Raw genomic sequence first — 27,999 nt, forward strand, 5'->3', positions numbered from 1 at the left:
TCACTTTCGGTGATGCAGGGAGATGTGCTGCAGTCTCCTGGCCTTCTCCCTTGCATCAATGGGCCACCTTTCAGTGGCCTTAGATCTCATGAGCTGGTAGGACCTGGCACAGTAGCTCGGCCTTTTACAGTAATGAATCAAAGGGGAGTCAGGTTGAGGGTCTGCAGAGAGAGAGAGAGAGAGAAAGGTTGAATTAGCAACCACATTTTGGTTTCCAGGCAGAAAAGACTGGTGGGATGATATGGTTGGCATATCCTCGAGATAGTGTACATCAAAGATGATCATAGATTTTGAAAACGGCAAAAGAAGTGGGCTGAGACCTGAGTGAGCAAGAGGAGGGAGAGGACCATGCGCTGCTAGTAAAACCTGGTAGTACCTGTAATTTCACTCTGCTTCATTTCAGCAGCATCAGACTGTGCACAGCTCATGTCCACATGTTGTTACATGACCTCCATGTGTTTTTAAGCTACTACTGCATTTTTTAAAGGTGATATTTGCTTTAAAATGCAATGTTTTTTTAGGCGAGAGAAAAAAATCCTTCAGTTATGCTGTGTTCCATGTACATTTACTCTGACACAGTGGCATCTACAGTGAAACTTACACCTCTGGTGGAATCTCACAAGTGTTATCTTCATTTTGATACTGAGATAATTCACATAGAGCTTGTAACTGCAGAGGTTTACTCTATTTAGTTTGGGCATGTCATTTTCGAGCAGGGACTACAAAAAGAGGGTCAGGGAAGAAGTGGATAAAAAAAAAATTAAGAGCCCCGTCTCGTCTTTATTTCCTGTTTCCCACGGTCATGCACACCCTCTCACACAAACACACACTAGTTTTTATGTTGTATAGCTTGTGTATAGCGACATAAATTAGTTAAAATTACTAAATTTTCATTATGCTTTTGATATTCATTGAGCTAGTTTGTCCAATCAACTTTTTGTTATTTGGATTCATTGATTCAACTTGCTCCATTGATATTGTGTTATTAAATTTAATAAATTGTTACTTTGTATCCATTGAAAGTAACAGTCTGTGTCTTTTGTGCATGTGAAAAAACGTAGGTTGATCAAATTATTGCCATTAATGTTGTCCCCCAACAATAGTAAAGATTGATGTATCTACCTTTTGCTTCCTTGGCCTTCCATAATTCCCTGTTGTGATGAATCTCTTGGTTCCATGTGACCTTGAAACTCATGAAGTCAACTGTGGTCAGAGAGCTGCTGGCTCCTGAGCCTGTATTTTTCACACTGGACTGCCTTCCTTCCCAGCCCTTAATACTGTGGACAAATGTACATATGTGACATTGTGACAAATGTGACACCAAGGAGAGCTAAAGTTCTCAACACAACTGCACAAACAAGGAGTTACGCTCAAGATAAACATGAAAGCAGCAAGCCTACAGCAGGACCGACACCTGTGACTTTAGCCCAGTGTACAAGTCTTGCGTTCCAACAAAGAAAACAGCACCGTTGTGGCCTCACCTCAGACACTTGGCAGATAAATTACCACTTCTTCAAGACTGTGATGTAGGGCTTTTGATTGGTTATGACTGTCCATCAGCACTAGCCCCTCTTGAATGAATTATAGGTGACAGAAATCAGTCATTTGAACAGTGATCGGAACTAGGATGGAGTATAATAGGGTCATCAAATCCCAACCTACACAGACGAGGAGGTAGGTCAGAGATTTGTGCATAGGCTGACAGTAAGGAACTACCAATTCCATCGGCTACCGAGGTTATAAAACTTCAATGAGAGACCTTGCAAAGATAAATACGTGTCCCAGGATGATGCTCAGTTCATACAGTTCCTCAGTGACCACCATTACGCAGAAGCAGAACGGGCATCATGAGATGCCTCTTCTCTTGAAAGGCAACAGTTCACCCAGCCTACCAAACAAGAGGCTGGCCACACTTTGCCTGCAGTGTCTTAAAAGGAAGTTAAAGGCCAATAAACAATATTATGAACAATACAAAACATTCATGGAGGAAACAATTGCGCCCACAACACGTGAGGGAGAGACAGAGTGGTATATTCCACAACTAGCTAGCCTGGACAGGGATCTAGCTCACAATTTTTCTAAAAGATTGAGAATCCACTGTTGAAAGATAATGTTAGTTTTTGCTGCTTAGTTTTTTCTCCGCCCTCATCCTCAGTTTGCTTTCTTTTGGCTACTAGCTTATATGATGTTTTGGTTTCGCAAACAAAGTGCACTATTATTAATATTACTTTTCGCAACTATTATGTTCTTCATATCCTTGTCTCTAACGAACTGTATGTCCATCTCGCAAATGGAGAGTCCATCTCTGCTGCTGCAGTCATCTTTTCCTCAATTAATAGTTCTCTAGCACAAACAGGATGTAAACATTTGCACAGATGTTGATGCTCCTTTGCTTTGGCAAATTTGTATAAAAACAACAAACTTAATTTTGGATTTAAAATGTAATGCGTGTAACTGAGATTTGTACCGAGGAAAATATTACCAATTAGTTTTAGTAATGCCTTATGTGTTATGGCAACATTTAATGCATTACAGTAAATGTAGTTCTTCTGCAATGTGTTTTTCCTTGTCCATCTTCATTCAATGGTGAAAATACATGCGGCTTCTTGAAGTAGCAGTAGCAGTAAAGAGCCTACGAGCTGCAAATAAAGTAGCCATGTGTTTCCTCTGTGATGTGCAGCTGATTGACCCCCCAATACTGTTATTTGAAGGATGGAGTGGCTTCTTCAGAAAGACAACATTACATTTAACATTTATGTACACAGTCTAATGATATATCAGCATTGTGTCTGGTCACCTGGAGTGGTCGAAGCTGGCCAATCCAGAGCGAGATACCTCTTCAATTACTGGTGTCACAATCGTCTCAATCATCTCAGTCAATACAGTAAATGTTGGCTCCACGATGAAGTCAATGAATCCTGTAATGACAGAAGTACACAACTATTACAATGGTTCAATGAAAGCATGGTTTACCCGACGCCTTGCTTAGGCATACTGTTACGCCCCGGTCTAGGTGAACGGGGCACAACATAAACGAGACAGAGAACAACGTTTTGCAGTATAAAATGATGGTATTTATTGTTCACAGTGCAAAGTGCAATGTATTACATAGGCATAGGCACAGTCACAACCAAATAAAACAGATAAATAAGTGAAGCATGTCTTCAGGGTGAACCAAGGCCAAAATAATAAACAACAGAAACTACCTTCTCCAACAAAACTAACTTGCCCTGAGGGAGAAAACAAAGAAGAAAAACAATTACAAAATCTAAACCTAACTCCCTGAACTAACAGAAACAGGAGAAAAAAGGGGAATCAAAATAAATGGCAGTTACACCCTTACGACTTCCTAACAAAAAGAAATGTCAAAAATAACAGTGCCATCACAATTCATTATTTTAGTGAATAGTACTAAGCAGGCTAACAGAGAAAACACGATTGCTAAGTTGGATGAGACAAAGTTCACTCAATACACGGGAGGCGGGTACCTGTGAAACATACAAAGATGGTGCAGTGCAGAACAGGAGCACTCACTCTGGTCTAAAGCGCAAAAACTAACGGCTGGGGCCGTGACACCCCCCTTCCTAAAAAGAACATCTATCCCAAAAAGATGAGATTAGGACTGGGAGACACGAGAAAGAGCATTGGCCATAACATTATCGATTCCCTTCTTGTGGCGAATTTCTACATTGAAATCCTGCACTAACAGAGACCACCTCATCAAACGCTGGTTCTCATTCCGCATCTGGTTCAGGAAAACGAGCGGGTTGTGGTCAGTGAACATTGAAACAGGTAAAGAACTGGAACCAATATACACCTCAAAATACTGTAATGCCAGCAGTAAGAATAGAGCCTCCTTCTCTATGGTGCTGTAGTTAAGTTGGGGAACACTGAATCTTTTTGAGAAATAACAAATGGTATGAACAATACCTTGCTCATCCTCCTGCAGCAGTACAGCCCCGGCCCCACTGGCACTGGCATCCACCTCCAACTTAAACTGGCGAGTGAAGTTTGGGGCTGCCAGGACAGGTGAGCTGCAGAGGAGAGCTTTACAGGAACGAAAAGCGATATCACAAGCATAGCTCCAAACAAGCTTCTCTTTAACACTGGTCAAACTGGTGAGAGGGGCGGCTACATCAGCATAGTTTCTGCAAAAACTTCGGTAATACCCCGTCATACCCAGAAAACGGCGGAGCTCACGTCTGGTTCTGGGGATGGGATAATAGCCTGGACTTTGGCCTGGACAGTGCGCACTTGGCCTTGGCCCACCTGTTTGCCAAGGTAAGTGACTGTGGCCTTACCGAACTCACATTTTGCTAGGATAAGGGTAAGATTGGCATCTCTCAACCTGTCAAAAATCCCTTCCAGATTTTTTATATGCTCTGACCACAACTCAGAATATGCAACAACATCATCCAAATAAACTTCACAATGATGTGTGACAAAAGCTGAGATCTCTGAAGCACGTGGTGTTAACGGGACTTGCCGGTATCCTTTCAGGAGATCAAGTTTAGCAACAAATTTTGCAGAACCGACTCTGTCAACGCAGTCTTCCATGCAGGGAAGAGGATAGGAGTCGGGCTTTGTGACATTGTTCGCCTTTCTAAAATCTGTACAAAAACGTGCCATCAGATCAGGTTTGGAAACAAGCAGACAGGGAGAACTCCATGCACTGGAGCTGGGCACATCTAAACCATTCTCCAATAAATAATCAATCCCTGTATTTTAAGGAGGGAGCGCTTGGTGGGGTTGACTCTGTAGGCATGTTGTTTGATTGGCAGGTGGTGACCGACATCAATATCATGAGATGTGAGGTGGGCGTGTCAGAAAACTGGGTGAGGTGACTATCAATCAGTTTAACAATGTCAGCTTGGACAGGACCATCTAAATGCTGCAAATGACTCGAGAGATTTTTCAACATTTCTGAATTTTGCAGTCTTGAACACGGAGAACCATGTACACAGAGACCATCACTTTCTGGCAAGTACACGTGAGGAGTAACAGAGGTGACGGAGGCTACGCTACATACGTCACCGTGAGTGACATATGGTTTTAAAATATTCACGTGACAAACTCTAGTTTTTTCGCCTGCGGTCAGGAGTGGCGAAAACAAAATCAGTTTCACATAACTGTTTCTCAATCACAACAGGGCCACAAAACTTTGCTTGAAAGGCAAAACTAGGGAGTGGGAGAAGAACGAGCACTTTGTCGCCAACCTGAAAATCTCGCTTCACAGATTTTTTATCAAATTTTCCTTTCATTTTCTCCTGAGAAAACCCCAGAGAAGTGGCTCTGTGGTGTAGTGTGGATGGATCAGTCTGATCTTGAATGAGCTGATAATGTCCTAACTCACAACTCGTTGCTAAATCATTAGCATCACAGTCAATACCTCATACACAAAGCTGTGTCATTCACTCACGATTCAAGCACATCAGCACATGTTTGTGCTGAGTTAGTGAATAACAATAACAAGAAAAGAGAAATAGAGCGGTGCTGGCGTCACGTCATCATCTCAGACAACTACGGTGTCTGTCCTGCTCTCTTTCAGCCGCTGAATAATCCATCTGTTTGTTGTTTTTGTGACGATGAAGTCTGCTAACACGTTAGCATAAAGATCGCTAGCTTAAAATGCTAACAGTCCACTCACCAGCAGTCTCTGTGCTGTCTCTGCCTTTGTTGAGAAGTTCAGCCACAGTTCAGTTATTATCCAGTTTTCTTTGTCTTCCTTTGGTAAACAAAGCTTTGATAACAATCACGCTTTAATTTCGCACTGCACACACACACACACAGACACTGCACACGCTGAATAACTGCTGGAAAGTTCCAGACACTTTCTCTCCCCCTCCCTCCCTCTCTCTCTCTCTGTGCGTGCATATTAATTAGCCATGTGTATTCTCTGTGACCATCAGCTGAAAAAAACCTTTTTCCTATTTTTCTCGTTTTGCGCTGGGCCGACTTGTTCCCCCTTGGTCCGTGGCTGGTCACATATATACCGGCCCATTTCCCCTTGTTCTCTGCCAGATTGTCTAGCGTCAAACCTAGTTATCCAGTGTTGTATTCTCTCTGATCCTGACATTGCCTGAACCTGCTGCTGACCTGTGGGCCTTCCCGTTTTGCCTGCCCCTTATTGGATTTGTTTCCCTCGTGGACCGATTTCCTAGTTTTGATCCCTGCCTGTCTTCTCCTCGTCGGATTTGACTTCCTGGTTATTGAACTCTGCCTTCGAATTAAACACTGCCTGTTACACCTCAGCTACTCTGTCTTGTGTGTCGTGCTGTTGGGTTCTCGCCTGACATATGCACTCTCAGAAAACTGAGTATGGTCAACTGCACAACAAACTCTTGAGAGACAGGCTAGTTAGTGAGTCTCCAAGATGCAGCATTGTCAGAGAAAATGCAGCTGTATAGAAAACCCACTCTCACCAAAGCAATCACCATGGCTATGCAGTCTGGGGAAATTAGCCGCCAGCAGTCAGACCTGAGAGGGGATGCAGCTGTCGGTAAAATAGCCATGGATGCAATGCACTTTAAAAAGGGCAAACTGCACAAAAGTAAATTCAAAGAATTGTCACAAGGACATCAAAAGCCATTCAAGAAACCAATAGAGACTAAGAGGAGATATACAGTAGTATGTCATGTAGTAAATGTGGCACATCGCCTTCTCACCGTGCATTTCAATGTCCAGCTAAAAGCGTAGAATTCCACAACTACAGTAAACATGGTCATGTGAGTGTGCAGATCAGCCACCTCAGTTAATGCAGTAGCTGAGGACTGTGGTAAACTGTATGATGCAGATGAACTGCTTCGAGGGTCAGTGACTTCTGAGGACTGTGAGGATGGCTGACATAGATGTGAAAGGCAGAAAAGTGACATATAAGATACGGGAGCTGAAGTATCAGCCATTCCTGAGCATGTGTTTGCAGGTATTATACAGAGACAGAAAGCTAGGCAGAGCTCAGAAACCACTCAGGTGGTATAAAATTAGATGTCACGGGGGTTACCACAGAGACACTCTCGTACAAGGAGAGAAGCACCACCGAGAAGTTATTTGTATCGTGGGATCTACAGGTAGCACTGTTGGTCAGAGAGGCTTGTTGAGACACAACTGTTATTGTGTTATGTGAAATATGGTCACATTGATAGCAAAAGCTGAGATACTGTTTTGTTGATGACACAAATAATGTTTTTGTATTTGTATTGAAGCCCGAGCTAAGGTTAAATTAAAATGCAGTTCCAGGTCATTTCTGACCTAAAGGAAGGGGGGATGTGGTGTAATTGTATTTTGTTTACATTATGACGTCACAGGCAGATGAATATGGGCTGAAATATGTGCCACCAGAAACTGACTTTGAATCATTTATATTTGAATTTTAATTGCTAAACTTGAATAATTACATTTAAAAAACTGAATTTGAATCACATAATTTTAATTTGTATTGTTTAATTTGAATGATCGCATTGAAAAACTGAATAGTATAATTTGAAATTAAAATGTTCAAATTCAACACTCAAAATTCAGTTCTCAAAATTCAGATTCAAATTACTGTCAAAAAAATAAATTGAATTAACCCGGTTGAAAGAATGCCCACCCATATGCAACACTCCTTGAAGTACAGCACCCACAAAGAAGCAGGGATAATCTGGTCAACACTAACCAGCCTTCTATTGGTTGACAGCGTTGATGCACATAAAATCAGAGAGCAGAGCAGAGACTACAAGAAGAGCCCGAACTTTAGCACGAGTAGCAATATAACTGAGTGCGAGCACACAGTTTGAGCACAAGCACAGCAATGGTTTAAAGAGGAGCACCGGGTCGCTGCATCTGCGCGTTACCGCCATCTTTGCTGCAGATGTGCAAAGGAGAGGGTCAAGAAGCACACATCCCTCTAACCAAGACCTGCTCATGCTCAATACATTCATTTTATACATTCATTTAACCCCGAGTGTGAGACAGATTTGACAGAGGACATGAGATCTGGTGATTTACTGTTATTTGTTTCACTCAGGCCAATAAAACAAAGGATTTCAAACAGCAAAGTCACAAAACAGTATATTTGATCTTACCAATAGAAGCAACAGTAGATCAACTATTGACAATGTACCAACTTGATTCATCCACAGTCCCAAAGAACCTGAAGCATTGACATGGGGGCCATCTCCAACAGAGGAGCATTAGTTGTATGAGTGAACCTTACCAATTTGGGACTGTGCCACCATTGTTGAGGTGCGGTCACATAGAGGGGAGAAAGGTAGACCCAGCTCTGCTTCTTTATCACCCTGAAAACAAAATCGACATTACAACGTACTGTCAGAACGTGTTCACTTACACATTATTACATTATCTTCTTTACCATTATTTATTTAACATATTTTGTTATTTATACAATCAAAATGGTGGCATGCATGTAATCAGTGGCTGTTTGATATTCTGACAATCACTTCATTAGGGTGAGATGATGATGCAGAATGAGACTCCGTGACACAAGACTTTTTTTTCCAAACAAAGAGATGTTATTCTGTTGCAAGGCAAGTGTCAATTCCAAGCTCTGCAGTTCGCGGGGGTAAGCTTCAGTTAATTTCCCCAGAAGCTGGCCCCTGCTTATGTATTAGACCTTCAGTCTCCACCATAGGGACCACATCACTGATCAGTCAATTTCCCCAGAAGCTAACCCTCCGTGAGCAAGACCCCAAATGCTTAACTTTATGGTCAAAAAAAAATATCTACGAAGGGGGGTGGCTTTTTCTGTACCCCGCCTATCGCCCAATGTCAGCTGAGATGGGCACGGCACCCCCCGCAACCCTCTGGTGGAGAGGTAGATAATGGATGTATGGTATATTTAGTTTTAGTATTTGTACTGTCATGTCACTGTCAGTTTACTTTCTATTTTGCATCTTCAAAAGTGCACAATAAAATGTGACACTGATTGAAACAACACATTGTGATTTCTGCATTCATTATGAAAGTATTTATTAGTAATTAGAACCGTGGAAATTAGTAGTTGGGCAGGGGTGTGATTTTTCCGGGTTTTTTTCAGCCTGAAAATGAGCCCCACGTGAATCATGCAGATCTGAGCAGATTTTTTTTTGGGGGGGGGGGTGCGCAGGTCAGGTGTGCGGTTGGATAAACTGTGCAGCGGTTTTATTGCCTCTGCCCCAAGTCTTCGTTTCACTCGCAGCCCATCGTCCATGGACTAGCCATCGGGCATACCGGGCAATGCCGACGGTGCCAATGGGCCAACGCATGTTTTTGGGCCGGTCCGGAGCTGTCATCATTTGATTTAAAAAAGTATATTATTAGCGCTGGGCACATTAACGACTGATCGGAAAAAGACGTACATGACGTCATGACGTGGGGGCCACTGTGCTCCACCAGGATACTTTGAGTGGCTCCTACTGTATATTGTCTATATTGTAAATTGTTCACAACTGACCTGTCTGAAGAACTCCTCCAGTAATGATGTGGTCCAGTGGTGATGAAGTTCCCAACTTTTTGCGGGGTGGCTGATGTCAGCAGTGTGCAGCAGCAAAGATAAGGCCTTTGGTTTGTCAATCCTGCAAACAAATTAAGTCAAAACAGAGATGAATAAATAAAACAAATAAAACATATACACGTGGGACTGAATAGACCTAAGAACAAACAATAAAACATACATTGAAACAATAAAATACTGTAGAAAATATAAAAACAACACAAATAAACAAGTTATACAATAAAACTATAAAAAAAAAGATAAAAACCAACGTCTCATACTGGTTCGAAAGCCATAGAGTAAAAATGGGTTTGAAGATGCGTTTTAAAAGTGGACAGTGAAGGGGTGTGTCTAACATGCTGTGGAAGATTGTTCCACAATCTCGGTTTACGTACAATCTCGGTACACACGTAATTTCACACAAGCTCAGACCAGGTGCTTCATTAACAGTGAGTATGCACAAAAAGGCGACCTACACTTGGGTAGAGTGATAAAAATGGTACCGCTGGAATCTGTAGATTCTCCGCTGTCCAGTCGACACATTTTTTTTTTGTTTACATAATCACGCTGACGCTCCGGTGCCGCTTTTCAATGTGCGCGATGTGACGTTTTTTTCCCGCTCCTGCTTTTTGATCCATCTGTGTTAAAGTGTGTTTCGTGAACATAAGAAAGGTTTATATGAGCTTTTAGCTGAGTTTCTACTATTCAGATATATGAATGTATCTATGATGCTACGGCGACCTTGAGTGTCATGAAAGGCGCCTCCAAATATAATGCATTATTATTATTATTGTTATTAATATTGTTATTAATATTAATATTAATAAAAAATTGTCCTCCCACCCCCGAGCAGCTGTTTGCTTATGCCTAGGGCCGGCTCTGGCTAGCTCAGTATTGTTGTTTTAAAATGCTGATGTGCTTGAATAATGTGTGTATGACACAGCTTTGTGAATGAAGTATTGACTGTGATGCTAATGATTTAGCAACTAGCTGAGAGTTAGCACATCATTTTGAGGAGTGCCTACATTTAAATGACCACATCATCTTTAAATATTACATGTTGGAATTCTTAGAAATCACTCTTCTGTATCTGTAAATGACTCAAGATGTCCCTCGGCGTACTCGGCTGGCCACACGTAGTATTGTTATTATTATTCCGAGTCCGAACTCATTGTTGAGCTTGAAGAGGCAAATGATGTTACTGACGTTGTCAACTATCTTGTTTATTGCCATGTTTTTGAGTCATTTTAAAAATAAAAAAATATGACTAATTAGTGCTATTTCAGGTTCACTGACATTTGTATATTGTTCTGGAAGCACCATACAAATCATACAAATGAATTTCGTTGATGTCACACTGACATGAAAATCAACATTATACAACACATGCCTTTTACCACACACTGTTAGAATTTAAAACCACAACTCACGCTTCAGGCTGCTGCAGGAGGTTTTTCATGGATTTTATCTGCTGAAAGTGGCAAGACATATCAGTGGCCAACACCATCTCCACTACTAAAGTTCGCAGATCTCTACAAGAATGAATGAGAAACAAATATACATATATATATATATATATATATATATCAATGTCCTTAAAAAGAAACTGAGATTGCTATTTGCTATTACTTTTCATTCTGTGCCATATGAAATCATGATGTATAGTTAAGTTAAGCATTCTATATTAGTTGCTAAACATCACTGTATTAACATTGCCAATGTCAGCATAGATACAATGCTTAAATTACTTTTTAAAATATATTTATAACTGTAACTTGAGGTGTACTCTTTCATAGTCAGTCAAACTATAACTGCATGGAGTCCGTCTTTTCTCACCTCCAGTCATCTTTGTTAAGATTGGAGAAGATGTTTTTTTCATCATCGTCCTGAAGAAGGCGATAGGCTGCGCTGACATGGTGGTTCTCGAGAACAGCTCGGTCATTGTACAACATGGCTGTGTCTGATCTGCAAATCCCATACAACTACATTCATTATGAAGCACACATTTTTTTTAAATTAAATGAATGCATAAATAAACTTAATTTTAAAAGTTTTATAAATGTGTATGGTGGGGAAAGCATGTGGGAAAATATTTGTTTCTTTCTCAGCACCATCCCATTTGTGGAAATTGTCTTCATGCCCTGATGAATAAAGTTGTCTTGGGTGAAAAGAAGGGAAAAAAAGACTGTGTGACTTTTGCCCTTGCCACACTGTAATAAACATGTTCAATCATTTCATCTTGAACCTCAGAAGCCTGTTTGGGCCTGTTGGAAAACCTGACTACAAAGCCTGACCACAAAGGAAAGGCACAAATATCAAATAAAGGGAGTCCTCCATGGACTGTGAAATCGAACAGAACTGAACCCTCAGCTCTTATTGGACACTAATGACTAAACTCAACTAGATTTATACACAAGGCCCGCTCATACACTAGCACTTCAGTTCATCACCAGTCTCATTCTCATTAGACAAACCATATACTTGCCTTTCTCTTTGTTCTGCTGCAAGACGTTGCTAAAGACTGTCATTGTGTGTGACATAATGCCACGTGATTGACATCAATTACAGACAAACAATAACAATACAAACAAAAAAACAATATGAACAAGCAAAAACCAACAACAATCCAGTACAACAAACAATATGAAAAAAATATGAAAAGGAAAAAAAAACCATCAGTACAGATCAATCCTCAGACATTAATATACTTACCTCTACATATGTACGCTATTTGTAAATATAGTTTTATAGAACATCATGTTATAATAATAATATAACTGTCAACACATTCAGACCACAGCAACACTGAAACCAAACATCTAGTGATGGGTCGGTCCCGAACGAGAGCCAGATTTAATTTGTGTGTCCAGCGGATATATTTTATTGATGAAAAAAATGTTCACAAGCTTCACAAGCCCTTTGTTGTTGATCGTGTATGTAAATTCCTACGCTAGAAAAACACCTTGAACGCACCAGTTACTTGCCGCTGCAGTTAGCGAGTGACGTGTGGATCAATAATATGAAGAGCACGCGTTTGAAAGCACTGCAGAAAGATGTAGATGTTGTCCTACATTTCTTCTCAACCAAAGGCTGCCTTTCTGTCGTGTTTCCACGTTCTCTCCTCATTATTGATCCACACACGTCACTTGCAGCTGCAGTAACACTGGTGCATTCAAGGTGTTTTTCTAGCATAGGAATTTACATACACGCCGCGCGGCGCATTAATCGTTTTTCTTCGATTGTAATGTTTTTATGATCGCGAGAAGCCAAAATCGTGGTCACTCTATGCATTACGGTGAAACGCAGTAACAACGGGTAAACGGACATTACTATGGGGTATATGGAGCGGGGGTTGGGACGACGGTGCATGACAATAGGTGATAAGTGGAGACAGTATATGGCTGTGGATAGTAAGTTAGATCAACACTCCCCTGGAAGCAGTGGGTGTGTGTTTACCTGGGTCTCATTCACATTTAAATGACCAGGCACAAAACCGAGCATTCTGTTGAAAATTCATGTTTTTTTGAGTTAAAACTATTTTATTTATTTTCATTTAGACCAACGTATTTAATTAAGTTATGAACTCATTATAATGTATACACATAACAAACTTGTTTTTTTATGCAGAAAAAGCTCTTGATTTTGGGCTATACTAACTAACCCCATGAATCATTTCTTAGCGTGTAGCTTTACTTATTGATGGTTAGATGTGAAGAGGATTTCAACAAATAAACATGTTTATCAGTGCTTGTGTTTAATGAAAGCTACCTGGTTTGAATATGGAAGTTGTTGGTGGTCCCTGTATGTTCATAGTCATGGATGGCCGCTGCAAAGATGATGGCAAATATCTCCAACTCAGTTAGCCAGTGCTGAGAGAGAGAGAGAGAGAGAGAGAAAGACAGAGAGACAGAGAGACAGAGAAAGAGAGAGCAAACTTATCACACCTTGGCCATTTAGCTAATTTATAAGTCCTGCCCACTTCTTGCCAAAAGACCTAAGAACAGAGGCCTATTGCATGAAACTAGGATAAGGGATTAATCAGAGGTGTTTTAAACAAAGGCACTTGTGAGGGTGGCACTCCTGTTGCCTGCATTAAGCAATGAAAATCTGGGAGCTGCTAACTTGACCAGCTTCATTGTATACATTTATACATATAACTGAGAACAGTACATTTCCCTCACTGCTGCACTATGTGAGTGTAAGAGAATTAAAAAAAAACTTTTGTTTGTGTGTATTCACAATATTTGTATTTAAGCACTTTCATGGATTTTATCTTGTGTACTATAAATATAGGTCGGATACAAAAAAAAATAATCACAATTCAAATAGTTATTTTGGATACGGTCACCGGATAATTTATCAATCTTGTGCAGGTACTTGTGCTGAAACCGTGTCCCATCAGAAAGTCTATCTAAGTATCAGAGCTTCATCATCTAAAACATTGTGACACAAACACATACAAATTAATGTGTTTTATATAAGTGTATAATTTATGTAATTGCACTGATTTGAATGAAACCACCTTTACAACCTCAGCTGTTTCTATTCATCTCAACAGCTGCACAAATATATCATGATTAATACATTTTAATCAAACACAAACATCAGTCTACATCATTATTTTGATGTATCTTTTCTAATCTTGACTATATGTTCTATTCATTGTGTAACTCTTTCGATGAATAAACACTTGTAACAATTTGATAGGTGACCCCAAACTTTTGAACGGTAGTGTAGCTCTTTAGAAAATAATGTATTCAAAAAAATAATGTATAAACACTGAGCATTTTGGCACGGAGTGGATCTCATCAGTGGACAATCTATTGATAGTGCTGAATTGGTACAGCCAGCAGTGCAGTCATTGGTGGAAGCCAGCACACAAAGGACAATTTTTTTTTTAGAGTAATTTGTCTCATTGTTCAAAAAGTTAAAATGGTTGAGTTTCTTGCACATGAATCTTTAGCTGTGAAACATACGTACCACCATGCCCGTGTTGAGTATCAGGAAATGGATAGTCTGAGTGACATCAGCAGCATGGATCAGGTTGTGGTAGGGGTTCTTATATTTTCTGTAGCCCATTTCCAATGAGTCCATGAATGACAGGACAGCAGAAACAGGGACCTATTATAAAGGCAACACACAAAAAAAGCTCAATGACATACCTGTTGAATATTATTTTTTATTATATTATTACATTACATTGCATTATTATAACATTCCTAGACTCTCAATAGACCAAACCAGACATACTATTTTAAGCATTTTGCGAATGGGAAGGGAATTCCACTGACTGACAGCCCTATAAATGACTGCCTCAAAACAGCCTTTTCTGACCAGTCTAGTAATATGACTGTGCCTTGAGCCTGTCTGAACAAGCTGTTCTGAAAAAAAATCAGGTTTCCTTTCAACAATGGCAATATATGTGGCCAGCCATGGCAAAACCGGTCACAAGTCTACCAAGGGACATTTTGAGTTATTTCTAAGCTTTCCAACAATGTCAAACACATGCAAATCGGATAATATTTGAAGAAGATATGACCATTTGAATGTAGGCACTTCTCAAACTGCTTTAGGGAGAATTTTAGCCTCAAAGATTTACACCTTCTGGGAGCCAAGAGACAGAATTATTACATTTACATAGAACAACCTCTTCCTCGTCTAATGAACCTCACCTCAGGGAAGGGGCAGAGAGAAGCAGAGGACCCTTTCATCTGACATGCCACCAATACCTCCTCCTCAACATCAACTGGACATCAACCAGAAGGACAGAAGTGGACCAGATAAGGCAATACACCATCAGTGCCTTACAATCCACCAAAAAGTACTTACTACCTGGGAGGCTAAAACACTGGTCCTTCCCGACTGCTGTGGCCCTTGATCATCTGTGAGATTCCAGTCTCTGGAGAGCTTAATTAGCTAATTTGTGAGGAAATGGTTGGGCCTTCCCAGATGCATTTTCAACACTGGACTATATGGGAGGAGGGACCTGAAATTACCAATGTCCAGTCTTACAGAGGACTTTAAGGGCCTGATTTACTAAAGCTTTGGACCTGCAAAAATGGGTGCAAACTGGATTGCACTCGCACATTTGCATTGATGCTGATCTACTAACAGGGCGCAACGAGGATTGCGTTGCGGAAAAAATATTTACACGCAATTTTCCGTGTGCTGGGTGGAGAAAATTTAAATCTGTAATTTTATCACGGGCAAAGTGATTTATGAAACCTGAAACTGATTGCTGTGCTTATTTGTGTGCCTATGATTAGCACGTTTGAAAGGCAGGTCTTAACTGGCAGCCATTTGTGCACACAAATGGCTGCGGTTACACACATATCCTCTGAGAGATCCATAAACAAAAATACTTTTTGTAAATCAGGAAATTATTATTCTATAATTATTATTCTTATTATTCTATTCTATTATTTCATAAATCAAACAAACTATAGTTTGTTTACAGTGGAGCAATGGAGCTCTTTATTTGGGATCTTAGTAAATCAGACCCTAAGTGGTTACAGCCTGCCACCACCTTAAGTCATTCACTGCTAATTCTAAACGATGCACAAACAATTAATTGCCTGAAGATAAGGGAAATCCTGTTTTAATCTAGCAACGAGTCCAGTCTGTCTCCCAGTTAGAATAGCTACCCGTCTTTGGCTATGCTGATTAGTTTTTTCTGAAGAAACTCTATGTCCATTCCATTGGCTTACCCCACTGGGTAACCACAGACTGACACTTATTTTTATTATGTTGTTTAGTTGCATGGCGTCATTTGGTGATCTAAGATGATCACCATATATTGCCGTGATCGCTGTTCCTCTTCTGTGTTTGGACTTTTCACCCTATCTTGCGTTGACTTTCTGTAAACACTCACACATGCACACACCCAGTCCCACATACTCCTATGTGTACAAAGAGTTTCTTTTTTCTCTCAAGGTATAAAAGTCACCTTATTGGTCTCTGTATGACACGTCCCAAGATGCCACCGGGTGAATAAAGGCAATCTCCCTTTTTGCCCCTCTTTCACTTGGTAGTGAAAGGGACAAACTCTGTCTCTATTTGAAGCTTCATACACCAAGATCATATTACACAATTTTCAGAGTCTTTGGATCACACACTACATGTGATCATGTGATTGAGATACCTTTAATAGTACAGATTGATGAAACCCAACAGTAATGATGATAAACATATATTACATATCTGAAATGAATTATTAAAACAGTGGAAATGGTTTGTGGACATACCTTAAAACGATTTATCAAGTCGTATCTGGTGAGTAGTTCACAGAAGACAAATTTCAGGGCATGGTCTCCACTAGCATCATTCAGCTCAAATACATCAAAGGACCACACGTCTATATGCTGGGAAAAAAAAACATGAAAAGAAATTATGTTATCAGCAAATGAATATCAACACAACATACCCATACACCTCTCTATTAATTCAAGGAATGTGTCTGTCTGTTCCGTTTATCTCTTCATTGCTAAGTGTCTTTTGTGTGTTTTTTTATTTTTGGTCTTTTTTTAAGTTTAGTAAGTTTTTTACAGAAATCTTGTAATATTGCAATGCTGGGCAGAATATCTGTATTTGCACTCACACTGTCAGAACAAATGTGACCAGCCATGAGAAAACCAGCAACAAGTCGGCCAAGCACGTCACTTTTTGATCAAGATTTTCATTTTTTTTTTTTTTTTTAATGGATGTCCGATATTGGCTTTTTTACTGATATTTGATATGCCGATATTGTCCAACACTTAATTTCTGATTCCGATATGAACCGATACCAGTATATACAGGCTTTTTTTTCCCTACAAAACTAATTTTAGATCACATAATGTATCCCCTGTAACGCTCTTTTTGGCGAAGCAAACTTTGTACTTTTTTTTCACATGCTTTTGCAGCAACTAGTAACGTTAGAACAACTACAACACCACACCGGATCTAGCTAGACCAGAAACAAAACAACGGACACGCTGCGCTCACTTGTTTGGGCTTGTGAGACGGCTCAAATGTTAAGTTTGTATGAGTGGATGGCGAGCACTGTGCGCTTCTCCGCTAGCTCCTTTAGCTCAACACATTAAACTACAGGACTTCGTCTGCGTTGAAGAACGGCTCTTTATTCACAGCACTGCGGGGTGATACACAGCCTGTGTTGTTATTGTGCGGCTCTCACAATAAGAGGAATAACTCTAAATTAGCAGGGTGACAGAGATATTCACCTGCATCTTGCTTATGTAGACATATGGAATACATTGCTTCCTGCTTCACCTACACACCTCTCTGACGTCACACGCTACACACAGTACAAAAACGTCTCATAACGTTATAATAAGGCCATTTACTTAATGCTTAGTGCTGTTATCGCTGACTCTGAATCACCTTTGATTACATTCATTATAAATATACCTTTAAGTTAAATTGGAGTGTTTAAACTTCACCTGGGGAAACTGACTTCACCTTCAGATGGTCAGGGGGCAGCTCAGTCGCTCCTCTCTGTGCCGGGATGCAGAGTCACCGCAGCAGACTCGCTGTGTGTGAGCCAGACTGTGAACAACAGCGCACTGCACGTTTGATGCAGGGCCGTAGCTAAGTGAGCCAGGGCCCTAAGATTATATTTCCAATTATTGACTTTTGTTCAATTTATTGTTTGTTTCGATATTTTGAAAAGCTTGTGGACATAGTGGCGGATGTTTTTACAAGTGAAGTTTTTAAAACACAAAAGTTAGGGGAGGCACTGGGGGGTAGCTCTGCCCATGCATACTGTATGCACCTGTCGTCATTGTACAGAATTAACAAAAAATCATGAATGAGGGGAAATGAGATTTAAAATAGCAGACATAATAGTAATATGTAATAGAAAGGAAATCTGCTACAAACATTTACATACACAAGCACATATGCACAGACAATCACATTTATACCTTGAGCACAGTGATGACATTTGGAGGATAGCTGAAACCAGCCATGATGGAGTTTCGTCTGTACATCCTGTTCCATAGAAAGAGACAGACCAAAATACAAAGTCAAAAGCAGCTAACACTTGCAACACGAGTCAACTCACCCACTAAATGGCCTCAAATGCCTCACATTTGTCCCTGAAATACTTTTACGATATGTGTATTTTATATTGAAAATAGACTGTAACATCATCTGTCTCAAATTAGGAATTACTATCATAGTGCCCATGCAATATCTGTTTTTGTGTGTGTTTTTAGTTACTGTTGTTTTGGTGTGTTTTAGTGCTCATTGTAACTCAGCAGAAGTTTCCATGATATTTTTATTTGTGTATGGTAGAAAGCAAATACTGATACTGACATAATGGCCATGGTGCGAACTACGGGGGAACCAGGGGGGTCTTGGCCCCCCTTATTGAGACATGAGCTCCCCTGTAAACGTGATTTGTGAGATTTTGGGTGGTGGCAAAATATAGTTTTTTCCCATGCATTTCCTTAATTATTATGGTCATGCGTGTGTTGTGTCATTAACTGGTTTGTTGATGCGTGTTATAGTATTTCAGAGGTTATTTTGTGCATGTTAAAGCAGACTTGATTCCTTGTATTCCTCCATTCCAGACTGGCATGTTTTAGTTTTGATTTAGTTTTGATTCAGATTTGATGCGTATGTCGAGGTTGGATGTGATTATGTGCTTATATGTGCTGACAAAAGGCAAGTAGACGTACAGGCTTTGCGCCCATGTGGTCAGAACGCAGTTCAGTAGCGAGGTGCACAATACACAATTTTTTGTTTTGCCCTGGTGCGTCTATAAACACGGGGGAAGCTCTCTTCTCATTTTATTGACTGTGCCAACCAGGCTCGTTTTCTTGGCTTGTAATGTTTTTTGCCAACTGAAGAAAAGTTATCTTTAGTGATGTCCCTGAACCTTTCCCGTGTAAGGCTCCACCAATGCCGACATCGCAGTCTCCGAGCCTCTGAACTGGCCTCCACGTCTTGTCTCTTCCCAGGTATGGTGCACCATTCACCATCAGCAGCAAGTCAGAAGTTGATGCCAAATTTGTCTGGTTTGCTGACAATGTGTTGGATGAAGCTGCATCTTGCCTTTGTTCAAAAGAGCTGTTCATCCACAGTAACGTTGACAGAACCGTTGCATATTGTAATGAAACGGATGAATACTAGGCACACGCAAGCTTAAATTTACCTATACAACTTAAAATAAATAACCTTTTTAATACATACCATTATTTCAGTGCTTAATTTTGCAGCACATCTGTGTGAAAGCATCTCCATTCTCTCGCTGTCGCTCCATTCACAGTCTCACTCGTACACACACACACAACAGCAACAACTCTCTCACTCTCTCTATGTATTATGTATATATATATGTATTACTTGTACAGGAGTACAGAACTGTTACCGTGAGATTTGACAGTCATAACTTTTGAGGGCCGTGGTGTGGATGCATCTTGTTTTTAGTGGCGGCAAATCAGATCAGGGAGTGCCGATTTTGTCCACATACCGGTCCCTGGCTTCCCTATTTAACGTATCCCGTTAAATTCCTAACCTTTTTGGGATTTTAACATATTTTTTCTTTCTTTATTTATTTATTTATTTTCTTGCTCCCAACTCTGCTTCTTCTCCTCGTTCGACTTGCTGTTTGTTTACATTCGCAAAGCCATCAACATGGCCACCACGTCCCAGAATGCAACACAGTGCCCATGGTTTTATTTTGAAAAATGAATGAACGTCTTGTTCACAGATTGAAGCTAGACTCTACTTGGAAAACACTGCCACCTGCTGATGAAGGGAGGCACTACTGAGACAAATATACCATGCGTTCCTCAAATGCGTGCTTCGATCTACAAATGGGTATGTGACGATCCACACGCGGATCTATGATTCACACATGCAATATTCAGTTTGAAAAATGTCACGTTTTTTTACAAATGCACAACTATATTTGTAAAATATGAATATATAAAATGGTTATTTTATATGTGGATCTCAAAACACACATTCAAATAAAGAAATACTTTTACAATACAATTTGCACATTTTCCAATATCAGTGGTACAAATTAAACTCCATAATCCTCAGATTTGTGCATGCAAACTGTGTTTTTAACTGTATTTAAAATTGTACAACAAACCAAATGAAATTAAACCAAACAATCAAACCTTTCCACAAAGATTCCAGCCTGCACTACATGGACAATGCTGCGGAAGCGTGGCTTATCCTCATTGCAGTGTAAAATCAGGCCCTTCTGACGGGTAAAAGTTGAAGCCAGCCAGTCCCGAACTTCTGATGGGACGGATTCTGTCTGGATATCCCTGAGCTCATCCTCCTGATCCATCAGCCGCCTATGAAAGAGATGAGCAGATTCACAGAAACACAGAAACTCACTCACTGTTCAACTGTTATTTACTTGCACTAATCATCACACTTTTCTGTCCACAGCTGTCTAAAAGCTTTATGCTTTAGCCATTAAATTCCTTTGAATATGATCATGATTCAATGTGTTTAGTTGGGTAAACTATTGTATCAGATTGTAGCATTGTAGCAGATAATGAGCACTTTCAAAGTAGATGACTCGTGTTTTTGAATTAAGTAGTGGGACCAAATGTAGAGCAAATTATGTAATTAATTAGGAATGGAAGGAATTAGGATGCAGGAAATCATTCCTGCCACAAGCAGTAAAAATGAGGTTGTTATATTTAAATGTTAAAATTTATTTTTTTATTTTGCGGTAACTTAATGTACAAGTCCCTGCACCACTGTCAGCATATTCAGCATAACAGTGCACTTACACAATATACAAAATCATCATTGTTGACATTTCTTTTTTCAGTTTTATTCTAATATTTCATTCCCTTATTCCTTCATACATTTGCACAAATTGCACGCTTGTGCATGTTCAGTATTGTCTTGTTCAGAATTGCATATATGCAAATATACTCTTCCTTATTCTTTGTATAGATGTAGTTTATATCCTTACAATGTAGCACTTTTTTCTAACCATCGTCTCTCGGTCATGTGTAACACTTGTAGCACGGCAACAAATGACCTCCTCCCACTAACCCTAAGCTGCTGCCAACTAATAGTAACGTTCATAACTGCTGAATCGGGGCGGCAAATTTACTGAACTTACCCGCCATCTACGCATGCATCATAAAGGATGTAGACATAAATATGAAACTCTGTTAACACAGGCAAATCTTTCATTCTGATTTGAAGTTGAAAGTCTTTGAAATTTGCTAAAGCAATAACTACCACTACAGATGTGTTTGTAGCATGGCAACCTCATTCAGTGGTGGAAAATCAATTTAACTCTCAAATTAACCCTTTATTTTACAGTCCGCTAATTACCTGGTATTTACTAAGAAACAAGATGGTAAGTTATGACCTAGTAAGAACATGGAAACCTAGTAGGAAACGAGATGGTAATACAATCTATGTATTAAAGGGGAACTAGACCGGAAGTTCCTATTAACGCTGTTTTTTTGGTGTGTATCTGCGTCATTACCTTGTTTATGAAGCCCTGAAGGTTCCAAACAAACAGTTCAGCCATTGCTGAGAACGCTGTGTTTATTGTAATCTCGGGGCTCAACGAGATCTCGGAAAATCCCGTAATAGTTACGTAAACAGCGGTTCTCCTGAACAGCAGATCCTCCTGCTCCGGGCACTAGTCCGGGCACATCCGGTTGCGTACATTGAACCGCAGAAGAAGAATAACATCCGTTGTGGAGGTGTTTCACGAGCGACAGTGTCTTCTGACTCTGGGTCTGACTCCGGGTCAAAGGTCGTCAAAGGGAAGCTATTTTTAAACACTGTTAAAACAATGTTTTGATAATCAGGAGCAGTGCATCCACCGTTCCAGAGGGGGGAGCTACGCTTCTGAGAGCTGGTGTGCTGAATAGTACTGGCCAATCACAAGACTCTGTCTTCTGGGGGTGAAAGTTCACTCTGAAACATCGCGGCTGACGAACATCGTCAGAAAAGAGGATTTCAATCGGCTCGTTTACAGCAACTAGGAGGTTTTTGACCATAAAAACAAGTTAATATATGTAAGTAGACCTCCATAACTAACATATATGTGCAACAGGACCACTCTATGTGACCTTTAAGAAAGTACCCATACAGAAAGGATAGTAAGTACTACATTATTACTTAGTAAGTACATGAAAAACTACAGTACTCTCTCTGACCCAGGTGCTAATAGCTTAGCTTAGCATATATACTAGCGATGGCTTTTCTCTAAAGTCTCTCACGAAGAGAACACAATTATAGACAAAAAGCCTCAACAGCACATGTGTGTAACTCAAGGCCCGGGGGCCAGATGTGGCCCGCCATGTCATTTTATGTGGCCCGCGAGTGATTAGTTGGTCTTAAAAATCTGTGTTAAAATAGGTCTATGCTGCAAATATATTATGCCAATCTGATCAACCAGAAAAGCTGCAATTTAGATTTGATCAGTGTTAGCTATCGAAAGCACAGTATATATGTATATATTATATACATATATACAACTTACTATTATATTTACTACTTGTATTCACTTTTACTCCTCCTCAAAGACAGTCATTCAGCTAGTATTAGATCCTGAAAGATACTTTGGTTTACTAAAAGGTAAACAAACTTTTGATTCCCACATTAGTTGAGTTAGCAAAGTATATGGATAACTGAAAGAAACCAACTGGTTAAATTTAGGTGGATGGTCATGAACTAAAAGGTCTGTAAATTACTTAAAATGAATTTTCCTTTAAGTGTTTTAACATTGTATTACTTCTGCATTTGCTTAATCTTGCTTACACTTTAGTATACCCATAACACATTTAAGCAAGGTGAAGATCCTTGCCTGGTTTCCTCAATGTATAGACTTTCAAGGACTGAGGCAGCATACTCCAGGTTTTTCTTCAGAGCCAACACAGACGCCTCCCCTCTCTCAAGCTGCTTTACAAGACATCGCAACCTGCAATATATAACCACCACACTAACATCATTCCAAACAATGCCATTGTTGATTTGCAGTGTTATATCAGTGAGAAGGATGCTAGATAATTACAACTGCCACTTTAACTGAATGGGGCAGTATCTGTTTTAGTCAGTGCATAGTATATGCAGGATATACAATATAGCTGAGGAAAGGTTACTAAACATGCATTTGACAAAATTTGACTAAAACAACATTCTCAAATCAGTGACTTTTTAAACACACACGCATGCACACACACACACACACACACACAATCCTTTATTGCAAGCTCATTGTGGATGTATGAATCCTGCAGAGCTTATTAAGGATGCTTGTATCTGCAATCACCTTCTTTGTGTCACTACCATGGCCATACTATTTTTGTAGATTACATTTTTGAAATATAAATGGAATGGAATTCATTTATTTTCATGTAATATGGAACATCAAATATGTATTCACATCTGAGGGACAATAATAAGATATGTCTAGCATAAGTAAGTAAAAATAAACAATTCAAATAAGCCAAAATCGATGTGTTTGTGTTGTTTTGTGTGAAATGAGACCTGAGAGCAGTCTTCTCCATGGTGTCAGGTGCATCAGGGATTGGTAGCTCATCAGCCAGTATCTCCTCAGCACTGCGCAGGCTGACCAGAATTCCTTTGTGGTCAGAAATGCCAGCTGCGACAGCGGTGCATAGTGCATTCTGGGACCATGAGCCTATACAATTTTCATAATTCCATAATTTTCTTTTGCGCGTATATGTGCAGTTAAATTTCCAGAACGGACGTTAGTATTGAACAATTCTAAATGTGTGGCGTACTTACGTGAAATGCGGGCTTGTGGACAAAGGGTGCCTTCCACTGCCTTATTGGCAACTATAAAGAAGAATAAACAATAAATGATTACATATATTTTATGATCTCATATAGAGATAAACAACCATTCAGATTTAGAATGATAGAGTGATTTCAGAATCACAATGTCATTTTTTTTAAATACAGTGTTTACCATGGCTACCGTGTTTCTACAGCAGCCTGAACAACGACCCAGTCATAGTAACTGTGTTGTGTTCAGAAACGTAATAACAACTTGAAGTCACCCACTGACACACACAGAGAAAGAGAAACACAATGGTTGGAGAATATACCTTCATGTGAAAGAGGCCACTTCATTAGTGATAATGACTCCCTGAGCTCAGCACCCTAGCAACTGACAACAAACTCGTTGTCAACATGACCATCATTTCCTGACTCTTCAGGTTTTTATATAGACTGCATCATATTAACAAAATGTATTAGATCGCCACCTAAGGCCACAGCTGCCCAAACAACAATTATATTTTAAATGCTATAAATACGATTGCACTCCATGATTTTCCTTTTTTTTAAACCAAGACCGTTTCTGTGCTATGTGTGGATTAAAACCAGACCGAAATTGTTCATAGAGGTCATTGTCAGTGAGATGATTGCAGTCCTGAAGAGCAACATTTTTTTCAAGGATTTTGGAGAGATATGGGGGGTTAGAAATGGGCCTGAAGCATGGCGCGGACAGTGGAAAGGCGCATTTTGAGCGACACACTACCAACTAGGAGAAAGATACATTGTTTTCCTAACCAATTCCAAAGATCCTTAGTACTAATATTCCTTTCAACTGTCTCTGCCATCCAAAGTAGTTATTATCAGTGTTCTAGACTGATTATGTGTCTAATCAGAGTCATCAGATTCAAGTAATGTTTTAAATGGTCCGGCCTCTCCGGGCGATTTCGTTGACGTTTCTTTTAGGAAAATGGCTTTCCAATGCATTTTTAACGAGGATTTTGGGACTCGCCTAACACACTTGCGTCATACTTTACGTATATATATCTCTTCAGTGAAGCCACCTCTTTAAACGAAGGTAATGTCCTAAAAGCTGACTGCTTTAAAAAAACACACGGAGGATTGTGCTCGTTTAACAGGTCCCAGCACTCACTGATACCGTGGTATGCAAAAGTTTTGGGCACCCCTGTAAATATTCATGTTTTCCTTTATAAATCATTGCTTGTTTAGATAAGAAATTTCAGTTAAATATATTATATAGGAGACAAACACAGTGATATTTGAGTAGTGAAATAAAGTTTATATGATTTAAAGAAAGTGTGCAAAAATTATTTAAAATAATTAGGCATGTGCATAAGTTTGGGCATTTTATTGATTTCAATACCTTAATCACTAATTATTGAAACTCAAAATTGGTTTGGTAACCTCAGTGACCCTTGACCTCCATACACAGGTGAATCCAATCATGAGAAAGGGTATTTAAGGAGGCCAATTGTAAGTGTTTCTCCTCTTTGCATCTTCTCTGAAGAGTGGCAACATGGGAGCCTCAAAACAACTCTCAAATGACCTGAAAACAATGATTGTTCAACATCATGGTTTAGGGGAAGGATACAGAAAGCTATCTCAGAGATTTAAGCTCTCAGTTTCAACTGTGAGGAACATTGTGAGGAACTAGAACAGGCACAGTTCTAGTTAAGGCCCGAAGTGGCAGACGAAGAAAAATCTCAGATAAGCAGAGGCCAAGGATGGTGAGAACAGTCACAGTCAACCCACAGACCAGCTCCAAAGACCTACAACATCATCTTGCTGCAGATGGTGTCACTGTGCATCGTTCAACTATTCAGCGCACTTTACATTAGGAGATGCTGTATGGAAGAGTAATGCAGAAAAAGCTTTTTCTCTGCACCCATCACAAACTCACTTGAGGTATGCTAAAGCACATTTGGACAAGCCAGCTTCATTTTGGAAAATCATGAAACTGTACAGGGGCACCAAAACTTTTGCATACCACTGTAAGTCATATGTTTGTTGTATGTATCTGGTCATGGTTGTGAAAACTCTAGATCCTCTTGTCAATTAATAAATACTTAATATGTTGTCCCTGTCTTTATGTGGTTGCTGGACACATCTTGTGTCCTGTTTAGTTTTTTTACATCATACAACATTAGATTCATGTAAATAATTTTAGTTCATGAAGTTGCCATCTAGTGGACACAAGAAGGACTCTGTACATTGTACTCCTCACCATGGATATCTCTTCCAGACAATTACCTTGGAGAGAGGTTGCAGACAAGGACAGCCTTAAGGCCACATTATACTTCTCCGACTGCTTAATGCGTTATCCGACTGCGTAACCACGGAGACCACTCGAGCCTTCATACTTCTGCGTCGTGGTGACGGATACGCCCTGCAATTTCCCGCCCGATCAGAAGGGGTCGCTGCGGAAGGTTGTTGTGCTTTTGGCTACAGTGAGCAATGGCCGTTTCTCACTTTTCTGTGTCACGGAACGCAGTTTTGAGATAATTTGAGGAGAGAAATTAGCCATTTAGAGTCTAAACATGTGCTGTGTGTATTAAGATATGACGTATTTATAGTTTGGCAGCGACATTGTCGGCGGTGATCAGCTCCACCTCTGTGGATGCTCGGTGCGCACTGTTGCCAGCACAGAGCAGCGTTATCTCAGACTGTCCTGAGGACCAATCGCAGCTCTTGCCGTCTCCGTTGTCCCTTGACGGAGTGACGAACACTTAAAAAATATTTCGTGCAGTCGAGAGCTCTGGGTAACCTACGCAGAGCACTTTACGCAGGAGTATAAATTGGGCTTTAGGCTCCGAGTGTCGGGGGGCCCCCTATCGGTTCGAGGCCCCAAGCAGTTGCCTGCCTTGCCTGTTCACAAGCTGCGCCTCTGTACGGAGCTTTCTACAACCAGCAAAGACTTGGACTACAGGTACCTGGGTCTCATGATCAGCAACAGACTGGACTGGAAATGCAAGCTCAGACCCTTCAACATGTGCAGCAAGATGCTGGAGATCTTTTACCAGTCTGTTGTTGTTAGAACCACCTTATTCCCTGCCATGTACAGGGGGAATAGCATCAGAGACAACAACTCCAAGAGACTTGATAAGATTATCAAGAAGGCTAGCTCTGTAATCGGTCTCAGCCATGACACTTTTGAGGACACTGTGGAGAGGAGTACCATGAGTAAACTGCTCTCCATCAGACAATCCGGAAAACCCCCTCCACTTCCGAACTTCCGATCTGGGTCCGCTTTAAACAGAGGCAGGATAATAACATCAATAAGAACCAAATGTTACTTGATGTCAGGAATAATATTATGGTGTTAATTTTGATTGATAATTATGAATAATTACTATCATAATCTTATCTTCTCTTTTCAGCTTCTCCCTTAAGGGGGCACCACAGCAGATCATCTGCCTCCGTCTTGCCCTGTCCCTTGCCCTCTCCTGTTACACAATCTGTCATGCAATTGTAGTCTTATATTATTAAAAATCATCAAAAACAAGTCCTCCATTAAGCAACATGGTACTTCAAAGCATTACTTCTCTTCCTCCATCTCAAACACACGCACACACACACACACACACACACACACGTGTACACGCGCACACACACACTTAGATAGAGAGTGTAACACAATATCAGGAGTCTTACCAATGGTGAAGCTGAAGCCATCAATGCTGATAGTTGCGCTCCGACACTTTTTAAATTCCTGTCTCCTACATGTTAATTCTGTCATTGTGGCTCCTGTTGCACACTCTCCTCTC

The 27,999-nt window shown here is 40.2% G+C and overlaps 1 protein-coding gene across 1 annotated transcript; it reads right to left on the minus strand.

The window, feature by feature from the left end:
• On the minus strand, positions 1–27,971 carry LOC310937981 (dual specificity calcium/calmodulin-dependent 3',5'-cyclic nucleotide phosphodiesterase 1C-like; the record flags this gene model as incomplete). Its single annotated transcript, XM_083902372.1, has 15 exons — positions 1–161; positions 1,123–1,277; positions 2,798–2,918; positions 8,195–8,276; positions 9,431–9,551; positions 10,900–11,001; positions 11,306–11,434; positions 13,238–13,338; positions 14,450–14,590; positions 16,714–16,830; positions 18,391–18,457; positions 20,602–20,784; positions 23,253–23,393; positions 23,963–24,077; positions 27,887–27,971. 15 exons carry the CDS (start codon positions 27,969–27,971, stop codon positions 1–3), a joined length of 1,821 nt encoding a protein of 606 aa, XP_083758498.1.
• Between the last annotated feature and the right edge of the window lie 28 nt (positions 27,972–27,999).

Source organism: Microchirus variegatus, assembly GCF_963457635.1.
Source record: "Microchirus variegatus genome assembly, chromosome: 16".
Classification (NCBI taxonomy): domain Eukaryota; kingdom Metazoa; phylum Chordata; class Actinopteri; order Pleuronectiformes; family Soleidae; genus Microchirus; species Microchirus variegatus.